The 14,017-nt window shown below is 38.1% G+C and overlaps 1 protein-coding gene across 1 annotated transcript in view; it reads left to right on the top strand.

The window, feature by feature from the left end:
- EPHA6 (EPH receptor A6) overlaps positions 1–14,017 on the top strand; it is a 513,140-nt gene that overhangs the window by 117,321 nt on the left and 381,802 nt on the right. The window contains exon 3 of the mRNA XM_075034050.1: positions 11,077–11,740. Within this exon, the coding sequence (XP_074890151.1) occupies positions 11,077–11,740 (664 nt within the window). The remainder of the gene's footprint in view (positions 1–11,076; positions 11,741–14,017) is intronic.

The following is a 14,017-nucleotide window of genomic DNA, read 5'->3' as shown; positions in this document are numbered from 1 at the left end:
TGCAGAATCCTTATGCACCACTCTGAGTCAACCTAGAAAATGAGTAAAGTTGTAATGCATGTAGCTAGAATATGCAGATAAACTGAGGGATTTATATGCTAACATGCTTAAAGGAATATAGTTGTGCTGCAGTGAAGTTTTGAAGTGGCATCGCTTCAGTTCATGTGGGTGTGTGTAGCATCAGATAAAGGCATCCACACTGATACAGCAAGCTCCTCATTACTGTAACTTGCAGCGCATGCTGGTAAAAATCAGTGATCTGTCACTTAACCTTCCTCTCATTATCTTTAGTTTTGCTTCTTTAGTTTTATGTCTTAGTTTGAATTAATGTGTTAGTGTTTGTAAAGCACTCTAAAGATGAAAAGCCTTATATAGCTACTTTGTATAATTATTATTCTTAATTGTTTCTGTTTGGTATAGTTTCAATTAAAAACACTAATTGACTAGTACTAATTCAATAAGGAGCAGAAATGGCAGGATTTTTTTTTTCTTTCTTAAACAGTAGAGACCTTAGGAAAGAATGAGGGAGAGAGGAGAAGAAGCAATAGATAGATATTCTTATGGGGTTTACTTCATATTAACCCCATTGACTGCCTGCTAATGGCGGTAACTTAAATATGCCAATGCCCACATAAAAATGGACTCCGAGATCCACTGCTCTTCAATAGGAAAACCTGGAGCTTGTGAGGTATTTGTACAGTTTCTGCCATCACTCACACTGAAACGTTTTTTCCCCGAGCGATTAGTCAGGAAATGAAAATGGCAAACTCTGAGTCATAGCCCACTTTCTGGGTGCACATAGCTGGGACTGTTGTTTTGCTGTGATTCTGTGGTATTCGCTTAAAGATCTGTTTCTTGGAGTGGTAAAGGCAAAAGAGGATCTTTCCGCTGCTGAAGAGGAATTTCAAATGCCGGAATTGAAGATTCAAAGCCTGGAAAGCAAGTAAAAGGGAACTAATATTTGGAACTTTGAAGGGGTTATGCACAATTTTTGAAGGGGTTAACTGGTAAAAGCAGTCAGTCATTTTGACTTATAGTACTGCATGCATTCAATCATAAAGCAGTCAAGGTCAGCTCTCAGACGGAGGGCTGAGACTATCTTCTACCAAGTGTCTCCCTGCCTTGAAACTATTCTAGCTTCTCAGCAGGCCAAAACAATTTGCAGGGTTGAGGTGCATGGGGAGTGGGGGTATGGCAGGAGGGGACCCTACAGACCAGCTCCAGTACCACAAGGCTTGTTGGATCAGAGTCAGTGCAGTACTGACATGGCTACACAGAGCTGGTCACAAACAGCTGAGAAAGATTAAAAGGGGACCTCTGCATTTGTAGAACTTTCTGAACTAGAACTGTAGAGATTGGTCATGGTTTTTTTCTGCAAAGGTCCCTCCAGTCTATGTTTTTCTGTGTTTCTAAATATCTCTGGACACATAGCTGGTGCAACCAGCTATTGTGCAGCATTACCAATGTACCCAGTACAGCAGCATTACAAAAGTACCCAGCACTGTGGCTTTGCTGAGCAGTATTATAACTTTCCTGCTGCAGTTACTCTGTGCTAGGTGCTGCAAGGGGTAGAGCCAGGATTGCTCCAGCTCCTCATGTTCAGGAAATAAAGCAACACATCAGCAAACAAACATTACTATTAAACAGCTAATACCTGTTGGAGCTTGACTAAACTATACCTACAGTCTGATTGATTTATTTTTTAGTTGTATTTTTTTTCTCAGTCCTTGTTTGTCTTATTCTAATTATAAGGAAGTATAAGAATTTACACTTGTGTATTTTAAGTCATGATATCTTTTATTTACTAATGGGTGGCAAAACTTGTTTCTTACATACATGTCAGTTATTCCACAACAGACCCATGTATTTCATCACATAAGTATTGCTATTTAGAGCCATCGCATTCTGCATGTATTCTTAGTTAATCCCATAAGTCTCATTCAGCCGAGTAAGGATTGCTAGCCTCTTCTTCTCATCAGCATGCCAGCATCAGCATTATTCAGTGTTTTGTCTAAGCAGAAGGACTCTGCGGCTGCTGGCAGCCTCTCTGCTAATTGTAACACACAACCCTTACCGTCAGTTAAATCAGCATTGTTCTAGTAGCAGGTACCTGTAAACTACTGTTTTATATATTTATTTTATTATTTCTTCTGTAAAACAGGTCAGCAAGCTACGGGGCAGGTCCCAGAGATGGCACATGGACAGGTTTTGAAGGGCATGCAGCAGGCTTGAGTGCTAAGAGCTATAGTATCTGGAAAAGGTGTAGACTTTCTGCTCTCGCTTTCCATTCAATTCTGAATATGTTGGAAGTGTTGCATTACATAGGGATAAGATGCCGCTGGAAAGGTGATCAGCACACTTGTCACCACTGGATTGTGGCATCTCTCACCACCTGCTGAGGTTTTACTAGTGTGTCTCATTTAGAAAGAAAATTAGTCTGGCACGGTATACTTGCAGATCCTTGATGCAAGTCATTGAGTCTTTTATAGTCCATAATGCATTCAGGGAAACAATGGTCTTGTTCCAAAGTACTGAGGAGAATAGTATTTTACACATCAGTGGCTGGCTTCAGTTATATATCAGTTTTGTTATAAATAGCCTTTGTGTGTGCACATATTAAGTGTGAATTCTTTTTTCTTTTTTCCTTCCAGTTTTCTGTGTATCTCTTTTCTGAATGTGCTTTGCCTTCTCATGATCTAGAGTGGAAGGAAAGGTGTGTTGTTATTTCTGGCTCCTGTTTTATACTTTTTCTGCCATATCTAGACAGCAGAAACTTTATTGTGTGAGTAACTTTCACTGGTGCATTATGATACTGCTGTCTAGATTCTGGTCAGCCAAATGGATTGACTGCCTCAGTAGTTTGAGCCCTGCATCAGATCACATGTTTTGAAATGTAGCCATGTTTCTTGGCATCTTGATCTTTTCTAGTATATGCGTAAAGGTCCACATTCAGGACCTGTGACTCCCTTTTCTTCTGCAACAGCCACAATGCACTCTACAAAGCTAGAGCAGGGCTGTCCTATTTTGCCGTTTGATCCCAAAGTCTTATGCTGGCTAATCCCCAAGTGAGAGTCAATTGTTTCATATATCTGAAGTTGGTCTTGCTTGGATTCCAGGGCTCATCCCCCCCAGATCTCACCAGATCCTAGTCTTGCTTGCCTGAAGAAAACATTCCTATGAACCAGAACAGTTGCCCGAGCAGAGTTGGATCATCTGGAGCAGCTCATCCTCATGGTTGTTCAGTATTCAGCACTTCACGTAAATAACAGAAAAGCGACTCGCTTTTGGATTTTCACTTTTTGAGTGCATTTACAGCTTTCTGAATCATCCTGACTACTTCAGCCATAGAGCAGCTGTTCCATAGCCCGAGACCTATTAACACTTGCATTTGGAGAACAGAGAATAATCTGCCACTTTCTTTCCTATATTTTCTTTATATTTCCTTAGTTATTCTTTAAGGTTTTTTTTTATTTATCCTGATTTTGTTTTTCCCTTTTAATTACATTTTACTTCTACAGATTTTATGAGGGGTTTGCCATCGACTGTCATAGTCTGTGCCTATATGCTGCTGCCTATGTAGAAAACAGAGGTCATGTTTTCCTCTAAAACTGTGTTGCAATTGTAGTTATAGTTCTACAGAGCTAATCTAATGCATGCTATGTATTTATATGTACTCCCTAAGCAACTTTAAATCAGCTTGATTTAAATGTAAGACCGTAAGTAGTTTAATTGCTGTTTTATTTTGCTAGCTATGCCAATTTGTACTTGCATAGGAAATACGTGAATAGCTGTGGAGTTTTGTCTGCTTTTTTTGTTTTAAATAGGCACATTTCTTAAGTTCAGTATTATCACTTGTGTTACTGGACTTTGGAGGGCTGAGCATCTATTTTCACATACAAAGTTGTAGATCTTGAAAAAAGGTGGGGGTGAAGAAATTGAATTGGAGGGAATGGGGAAAAATATTAACTCAATGCCTTTAATTTACAGTAATTCTGTAGTTCTTTATTAATACTCTTTAATCTTACTGGTTTCAGTGTCATGTTTTAAATGCCAGCTGTGTTTTAAAATCTTCATTTTCTAAGCACGTTAATTTAAGAGAGAAGTTATTTTCTGCTATTTTCTGTTATGTAGTGGAGTTGGTTTTGCTTGAACGTCACTACAGCAACTAGATGTTTAAATCTGCGTTTGCAGATGGCAGCCAGCAGCTGTGCATGCCAAGTGCAGGTCCTTCTCTATTGTTTCCTAGCGTAGACCTTTCTGATCTCATTTCTATGGAGATCATCTCACTGGAGACAGATAGTATATGGGAATTTAAAAAAACTTTAAAAACTCTCTTTATTTTTACCATTCAGCTTGTTTCCATGGAAATGGGACCGAAAAGATTGTCAGTAGTGAACAGTTGAAAGTGCGAATTCACTTGTAGATTTCATTAGATGACTCCCAGCTGAGAACTGCAAATACTGATGATGAAAATGAGTAATAAACCATTTATAAAAACGGCAAAATAGAAGAACCAATTAAAGTATCAGAAAAAAAAATACTATCTGCTTTCTTTTTACCCTCGTTGGATGTCATAAATATGGAAATACTTACTTAACTGTTCTTGGGTACATGAGTTGCACAGACACACTTGTAACTTTCTCCAGACTGCTTTTTAGGATAGCAGCAGGTCTGTATAACAAACACAGTCCATCCTTTTTACTGTTAGGGACCTGACCTGTTCTAAGTGGACATCTGTGGGCAGTGAGGGGTAAACATCAGAAAACTGCATCGCTACAGTTCAGGTTCACTGAATTTTCAAATTCCAGCCTATGTTTTTGTGTAAGAAGTAGTTGACAGCTGCATTTCTGAAATTACCTCACTCTCTGAAACCAATAGAGTAAAGCAGACCTGTGTAGCATGAACCTTACGTATTTTGTTCCCTGATTTAGAAAGGAAATCTTTGTTCTGTTGCCAGATAGGTAATAAGACTTATTACTGTTGAGAACTTGCCTTTACAGATGTGTTTTCTTAGGAGGTAGTCAAATGCAGAATGGCTGAAGTCAACAGGTTTTGTTCACCAATCTCCCCTCCCATGTTCCTTTCAGGCACAGCTTTTTCCTTCAGTTCTCTGCATGGAAAGCCAGTACTTATCCCTACATTTTTTGCTCAACAACAAAAGATTTGTGTAGAATATTTTACCCAGGTGTCCCGTTGTGTACTTAATACCCAACTGTGTGGAATGCTAAGTCTGCCACAACCTTTTTGTATTTAGGAGTCAGCTAATGTACACTGGTTAGGTATGCATAAGTGTAGAACTCTTCATTTTTAGAGAATTAACCATTGTGTATAAAAGATAAGAAAAAAGGGGAAGGAACTTTCTAGCTTAGGATACAAATGCAGCAAAATTGTAAGGGCAGACGGTCTCTTCCATTCCTTAAACCACTGAGTAAGGGTGCAGGCCTCAGTAACCAGTGTCCCTACCTTTAAATGAAGTAAAACGTCAATAAAAAGAATCTTGAGCTGTGCAAGGTGCTAAAGCTGCCATCCTAGATTACCAAACTGCTGCTGGGATCAGTGCCTGAATAACTGTTATCTGAGACTAAGACCCACTATTAATTCATCAGTCAGTGTGACAACGTGTGGGAAAAGTGTCTTTCACTACATGTGAAGTTATCTAGATATCAGCTCATTACAGAATAGACATTTTCAACTGCTTGGTATAACTGCCCCTATTAAATGGAAAAGATTCTTACGGTAAAGTTTGACATACAAATAAAAATATTGCAATGAATTCTTCAAGCGCAAATAGGGCTGCTGCTAAACAGTGAGAATCTGCTTGGCCTTGCTTCTGCGCACACGGCACAAGGGAAGTAGCCAATGTGGGAAACGAGAGGCTCAAGTGGTACAGTGGAGAAGAGCCTGTAGTGCGGGTCTTCCCATGGGAAAAGATGCAGTGGTGCAGTGCCAGGACTGCTCCCTGCTGCCCATAGGCAGCACCTGGGACTGGAAGTCAAAGAGGAGCCGTAGGGTTGACATGGGAACATGCAGCTTTACGGTGCTGCCACGGAGAGCTGAGAGCTGCCAACAGGGCGAGCTAATATCCTCTCAGTCCTTTCTGTTCTGTGTTCCCCCTGTAAATCCAATGTTGTGTATGGCTAGTACTGGGCAAGTCACACCAATTGTCAATTTAACATTTCTTTTCTTTAAGCAGCATGATGTGACCTCAATAAGGGTTCGCTTAAGAGGCTGACTGTGATTTAAGTCAAGTTTCAGAATTTGTTAAAATAACTGGTGTCTTCAGGGAAGTTATGACTGTTGCCATCAGGCTGAAACTGGTCCACTGTTTTTAATTTTCTGTAGCATGGTATCACTAAGACATTTTTTTATCAGACAGTAATGCGTTTAAAAATAACATAAAATATGTGAAATGCAATCGTTCTCTTTGTAATGTTCGTACAGCCTTTGGTGATACAACCTACTGAATTGTAATAAATGGCTGTTGCTGATTTTGTTAATCTGTAGTGTCTGGTCTAAAATAAGAATAACAAAAATTGGGGAACATGGAAAAGAGATTTCAGTATTATGTATATCTAGTAGAAGATTTAAATTGGGTAATTTGTTCTTTATAGTGTTCTCTGTACAGCTGTTAAATATTAGTGAAGTCCTAAAATGAAACAGGTGGTAAAGTAGCTTGTAGAGATATGAAAACAGCTGAGATTTTATCTAACTAAAATCTGTGTGGTTTGTAGCCTAATCTTATATTTTGTACTTGAATGTGACAAGTAACCTTAAAATCTTTTCTCTACCAATCTTCAAATTCCATGTTGTTCTATTTTTAGTGACATTTACTCCTCCTTTATGCCACATGTGACAGTAAAGTGTAACCTCTTATCCATGCTGCTGTTGATTACACTGTTAAAATAGAATTTTGAAGTCTTTCCTCCAAACTGTGTCTTTGACATTTCTTCTTAAGTTCTGGAACTCCAGTTGTAAGAATTAGCTTTAAGCTGCTGCTTCTTCTGTCAACGTTATTGGAGGCTTTCCTCATTTGAAAGGAATGTAATCAAAAGATTTTGAAAGTAATGCAGTGCATTGGGATGCCAAGAGGCTTGGTTTGAAGGAAGCCTGAACTGTCAGCTTGTCTAAACCAGACACCTTCTGCCAGCTTTTGTGCATGTCAGGTTAGGTGTTCTGGGGGCAGTGGGAGCTACCACATTCTTGTGCAAACATCACCAATGAGATGCTTCTGTTAATTTGTTTTTAAGGTTTTAGGGAAAATTAGTTTTGCACAACAAAAGTGTTTATAAATACTTTTCATTTAATTAGTTAGGAGCTATAATATGAAATACACCCAAAAGAACACTAGTGTATATTTGATAAATTGCTTGGCTTTTTGTTGTCTGCAGTGAATTTAAATATTGCTTAATATTTCCTGGCTGGTTTTATCAGAAGAAAAATGCAACACTTGTGTAAAATTAAAAGCAGATTATATTACACCCAAGAAGAATGTTTCCTTGTCAGAGACTATCACAGATTAAGTTCTGTTAGACTCTTCAGTAAATTACATTGACATTTTGAGGTGGCAGAATTCACCTCATTTGCACTCTAATATCTGGAACTAGTAATTAAGAACACATGCTAAAAAACCTCACCGCTGTATTTATAAGTGTATCTGATACAGTATGTCTTAGTGTGATGGCTAGGTTGAAATGATAGATGTTAACTTTTTTTGACAATATTTTACATGTATGATGATTAGACTACCACTGTTTAACATTTTTGCAAATGCCTTTTAAATGTTTTTCTTGCCCAATGCATGAACTCTTATAAATTCAGAGTTGTCAGCAGGCTCTTTGGGAGCACAATGGAAAGGCACAGGCATGAAGCATGCAAGGTCTGCTTTGAATGAACTAAAGCACTGTCCATGTTTGATCAATCCATCTTGTTTTATTCTTTTAAACCAGTTATTGAAGTGCTGAGCCTTCACTTTCCTACGGAAGCAATAGATTTATATTATTAACTACATGGTTAGCAGCTAACTTCAGGGCTTTAATCTCTAAGTTCAAATTGAGATATTGATTCAAAGTGAATATATAAATATTTCTGAAGAGAATCTTACAGTAAGGGGAAGATATGTTGGATTTTTTTTTTCCCCCTAACACTTTTAAGAGGCAGTAGTATGTTGAGGCTTTTTTGCTTTAAGCCAGTTTACTCTGGTTCTGAAGACTGCTCTGTATTTTAAAAACTACATCGTCATCCCTCCTACTACTCCTTTATTCTGGGTTTGGTGTGGTGGTTTTTTTGTTTGGGTGGGTGGTTTTGTTTTGCGTGGTTTTGTGGTTGGTTTTTTTTTTGTTGGGTTTTTTTTGTTTGCTTTCTGGTTTTTGTGGGGTTTTTTTGTTTGTTTGTTTTGGGTTTTTTTTGAGACCTCTCTGGAGCATATAGCACATCTTCATTTTAATGTGGTTTGATAAGCAAATGTGGAAAACCTTTTGTGCTTCTGTTTGTTTTTTTTCTAAATCTATGTTGTGGTTACATTTGTGTATAATGCAAATTTGTGTAATAATGCTTAAACTTATAGTACATGTTTTATATGTGAAGGAAAAGGTGGTTATGTCCTTGGCTCATGTAACAGATATGGTAGGCAAAATGGAGACCAACAGCTGAGAGACTTCCCTGCTTTGTTTTTAAAGAACCTCTTCTGGTGAGGTTTCAAGGCTTGGAGCTGTAGATTTTAATTATATTTAAAATTAAAAAATTTATTTTTTTTTAATCCTTCATGCCTGTGGAATTTTGAATCCATTCAAACTTTGTGGGTTCTTGCTTGGCAAAAGGGAAGAGGCCTGGCCCACTAGAGCATGAAAGTCCCCTTTTCCTTTCCCAAAGCCAAGGTCTACTTGGGGTATTATATTGCTTGCTACAGGGTAGACTTTAATCATAGTTCAGACCAGTTTGGGGACAATGACACAAGAAGCCCTGTGCTAACTAGTCCATCATACAATTTTGACCACATCTGAATTTGTTCTGGTCTTGCCATGAATGCTGAAGTAGCAGCTTTGCCCTTTCTGAATGCATATAAGTCATAGAGGCCGAAAGCCCTTGGCCATATATGAATCTCTAAAGAGTCAGCAGATTGTTTGCCAAGTATTTGCCATTGTCTGGCTATCATATAAGTAGTAGGCTTTGTGATTCTTAGGACAGGACCTTCAGAAGAGGTTATCGTTCTTCCTGTGATAGGAAGAATCCCCGAAAGTGATGGATGGCCTGTAAAGGCCTTCACTTGCCCTATTTTTCTGCATAGCTCCCAGATGCATGCTGCAGTGACCAGGAATCCCAATCCTCTGATTGCATCTGGATTTCCTTTCAAAATTGGAATTCCTTTTTCCACATGAATTCTAGCCATCATTTAAAATCAAAGTTTTCAGGCTAATGGAGCTACAGGTTATTATTTATTTTTTCTGCTGCTTCCGCCATGGTGGATCAGTTCACTCCTAAAGTAAAAGGTATACTTCCCCCCCCCCACATGTTGTTGTGTGCTTTTGTGTTGTGTTGTTTTGTTTTTACATAAAGATTATGTGAAGGTCTTGGAGATGCACATGTTCCCTCACTTCCATATTGTGACATTATTTGTTCTTAAAACTCAAAGTAAAGCCAGCTAGTTTTCTACATACTCACGTGGGCCTTAAGAGCCATATGATGTCTGGGAATTTTTCTGAAAATGAGGACCTAACTCTTAAGTAAATCTTCCTCTTTCACAGAAAAAAATGAACAGGTAAAGTCTTGCTTTCCACAGTGTTTCTAAATGGTATTTTTTTATTGCTTAAAAATGGTAAACTGAACTTGTACTTCCTGAGCTTTCTTAATCCAGTAGGCCACAGGCCAACCATACCTTTCTTGTAATACTGAAGTAGGCAGGCACTATGAATATTCGTCTGCTTAAATAGTCAAAATATATCTTTAGGAGTGTAACTTTAATTTTAAAAATATTGATGCTGTGTGCATTAGAGCAGAAGAACTTGTGGGATTGATGGATCTTGGGGCTAACAGAATTTGAATTTATGTTTGAACAATGATATGCAAGATCCATTTCTTGTTTTAGTACTCAGAATTGCATATTGTGTGTTATTTGAACATGCGCTTTGGCATGTTATGTGTGTACACCTGTATGTAATTAATACAAAATTTTAAAATGCCATACAGCATATATTCTTCAAAGATTCATGGGTTTTTTGAGAGCATCTATGTGGGAATTTCCACCAGAATTTGAGAACATTTTAACAAAGTTGATGTAATGTAACACCTGGGGGGGGGGGCAGAGAAGTGTAGGGGAGAGGAAAAAAAAAAAAAGGTCCTCCTTTAGCTCCAAATTGCAAGAAAGAGAATTTATGAAGGCAACAACAATGGCATGATGCCTGTGACAGGTTGGTGGTTTGTGGGTTTTTTGGTGGGGTTTGGTTTGGGTTTGGTTTTTTTTTTTAGCGGAAATAAGTGTAATACAGACCCTATGGAGCCAGAACTGTAACATCTTTGTATATACAGCTGAATGTTTCTAGGGCAATTGTGTAAACTAGGACAACCTATACCAAACACCTCAAACCCACCAAACCAGAGTGGCTACCTTCCAGCTGCCAACTGCTGCAGGTGCCTCGCCAGTGTCATGTGCCTGAGCTGTGGGAATTGCCTGGAGGACTGCCAGAGAGCCAGCCCACCAGCATACCAAACAGGACTGTTCTACCAATTTTGGGGGGGCATAGGTGATTGAATTACATGCCCAGGAATGTTCTCAGACTTATTAAATTTGCTAATATAAACATGGCCAGTATTTTCCTCTTCTACTGAGCTACATTGATTTTTAAATGTTTTTATTAATAGAAAATTATCATAGAGTTTCTGAAATAAAACTTGTTGTACCATTCTGTAGTTGGTATCTGCTTTTAACTACTGTCTTTCCACTAAGCTTTAAGTAAATAATTATTCTTAACTAAACCATAGATGCATATACATGGGGCATGCATGTGTATATATACATGAGTTCAGTGTATATGCATAATATGTATTTTTCTTAGTTTTCAAACAACATTATTTTCTTTTCAGTGGGATGCCATAACTGAAATGGATGAACACAATCGTCCCATTCATACTTACCAGGTATGTAATGTGATGGAACCAAACCAAAACAACTGGCTTCAAACAAACTGGATCTCCCGTGATGCTGCACAGAAGATTTATGTGGAAATGAAGTTTACCCTGAGGGACTGCAACAGTATTCCATGGGTACTGGGAACCTGCAAGGAAACTTTCAATCTCTACTACATGGAGTCAGATGAGTCTCATGGAGTAAAATTCAAGCCAAACCTGTACACTAAAATTGATACTATTGCAGCTGATGAGAGCTTTACCCAGATGGACTTGGGTGACCGCATTCTTAAACTCAACACAGAAGTTCGTGAGGTTGGGCCAATAAATAAGAAAGGATTTTATCTTGCTTTTCAGGACATTGGAGCATGCATCGCTTTGGTCTCAGTCCGTGTTTATTACAAAAAGTGCCCTTTCACGGTCCGTAATTTGGCTATGTTTCCTGATACTATTCCAAGGGTTGATTCTTCCTCTTTGGTGGAAGTACGGGGCTCCTGTGTGAAGAGTGCTGAGGAACGTGATACTCCAAAATTGTATTGTGGAGCAGATGGGGATTGGCTTGTGCCTCTAGGACGATGCATCTGCAGTGTAGGATATGAAGAAGTGGATGGCTCCTGCCATGGTAAGAAAGCATTGTTTGATTCTTTTAAATTTTTTTTTTAAAGTCTTATGATGTTATATGCACAGCAAATAACTCATTATATATTGGAAATATTGCATCACACCTTCAATGAATGCCACTTGTCCAGAAATAAACAAGGTTATTTGAAGTCATGATATTGCGGATTTCTAAGAAAACATTCGGTTACTAAAGATGACCTTCATTTTGTTGAACTAGGTGCCCAAAATGTACATTTGTATAGATCAGCTAGTCACCTTGAGTCCTTCTGTAGTTACTGGAGGTGAGTGCATGCTTTGGAGCAGGGTTCCTCTACCATGTTTTAGATATCTGTTGCAGGGATGAGATGAGCAGTGACTGGAGAGAAAAAAAAAAAAGAAAAAAAAAAAATCTCTTTTTTTCTCCGTATGTCTAAAAAGGGAATCTAGTCAATTAAGTCAGACTCAGATCTTTGTATGCACATAAAGACAGAGGTGAATTTTATTCATGCTTCTATAAAACAAAGGGATTAAAATGCCTCTATGAATAACACGCATGTTAACGTAGTAGAAAATCAGTAGGTATCAAGTTCAATTAGAGACGTTTGAGGCCCTATTCAGAGTTAATACAAAAGGTTAAAATCAAAAGTGCTCAAAATGCTTTCATAACAATACATAAGTAATGCTATATACCTAGTACTGGTTTTCAGAGACTAATGTACAAATGTAGTAAGACATTGTTTGTGAAGCAGGTGCCAGTACATCAGTTAGTTGCTGAATGTTGTTTGCCACCTTCTTGTATCTTAAGAATTGTCTATCTGAGGATAGCTGTGCTTGGTGACTTCTCTTCAAGAATTTTGCAGAGACTGCACTCTGTCCTGGTATGTATAGAAAGACATAGCAGTGCACTTTGTCACTATGACAGCAAATTAAGGATGTTTCAAATCAAGGTTTAGCTTGGAGATGACTACAAAGGGAAATGTGTTTTCTTCCCTTACCCACCCCTCACTTTCATAAGTAGGACAGTGAACACATGCAGGAGCAAAAAGCATGTCTTCTGCCCAATCCAAGTGTTGTTGTGGTTCATTAACCCTCTCTCTGCCACTCTTGAAAGTGGTTGCATTTGTCAAACTTTGTGATAACTGGATTTCATGCACAAATGGAAAAATTCAGATTCCTTAAACTTTTGTGCTGTTTAGAATGTGAATACGTTGCTAAAACTTTGTAAATGCTGTGCTATACTTGAGTAAAGCCCAGGACTCTGATTTTATTATTATTATTATTATTTGTGGATTCAATTTGAGACTACTATCCATGGACAACATGCACATTGAGACTTATTTTCCACCTGCCAGGACTGCTGGATAGGTGGGAGTTAATCATAAAAGGCATGCATCTTTTCCTACTGCACAGTTTCTTAGCGGTTAGTTGTTTTGCTAGCTTCAGAAGGAGTTACTAAAGGACACGTATACTTTGCACGTTCACTTCTACTGTGTGTAATAGTTTCACTATGACTTGAGAATAAGGTACTATTTCTGTAGTAATGATTGTAAAGAAAGCTTCAGTAGCCACCAAGATACAAGTCTGCTTTGGTTCAACATTTGCTTTGTAGCAAAGAGGAAGAGAAGGGGTCTATATCCATAAATTACCTAAGTGACATTGATATTGCCCAAATAGCTCCTCAGATTTGATGGTATTAGGCAAGCTGCACAGCAACCTTGGATAATATAGAGCATTAAAAGTACATTATGCATTGTAATCAGAAAATGAAATTCACTTCATTGTCTGATCTTACTGGCATTAATTATCAAAATATACTCATTGCAAACATACAATTTTGACATTGCCATTACTGGAAGCAAGTATAACTTACTACATAAGGTCAAAAGGTTTCTCTCTTAATGGGATAAGGATTTTTTTCTAAGACATTAACAGTCAATGAATGTTCTGTCCATTATGTGAGTGAGTCATACTCTAGAACTGTACATGAGCAATATAACCGGCAACTAAAGCCCACAAAAAGTGTCAGGAAACTTTTCTGCTTTGCATTGACTTCACTCCTTTATTCAATTGGCAGTCCAGTCTGCTGCTGAACAGGTACCTCCTAAATTAAATGGAATACCCAAAGCCATGAGTGTTTGCATGTTCTTATTTGCCCCATGAGTAACAAATTACTATTTTAAAAATGATAATCTAATAGAACTTCCATATGTGTTTTGAAATAATAATTTTCATAGGTGTCTGGTGTTGTCCATTTAGTCATCTTCAGTGTATTTTAATATTAATACTAGTACTACTTTTC

This window comes from Buteo buteo, chromosome 8 (genome assembly GCF_964188355.1).
Source record: "Buteo buteo chromosome 8, bButBut1.hap1.1, whole genome shotgun sequence".
NCBI classification, from domain to species: domain Eukaryota; kingdom Metazoa; phylum Chordata; class Aves; order Accipitriformes; family Accipitridae; genus Buteo; species Buteo buteo.
This window is presented reverse-complemented; position numbering and strand designations above follow the sequence as displayed.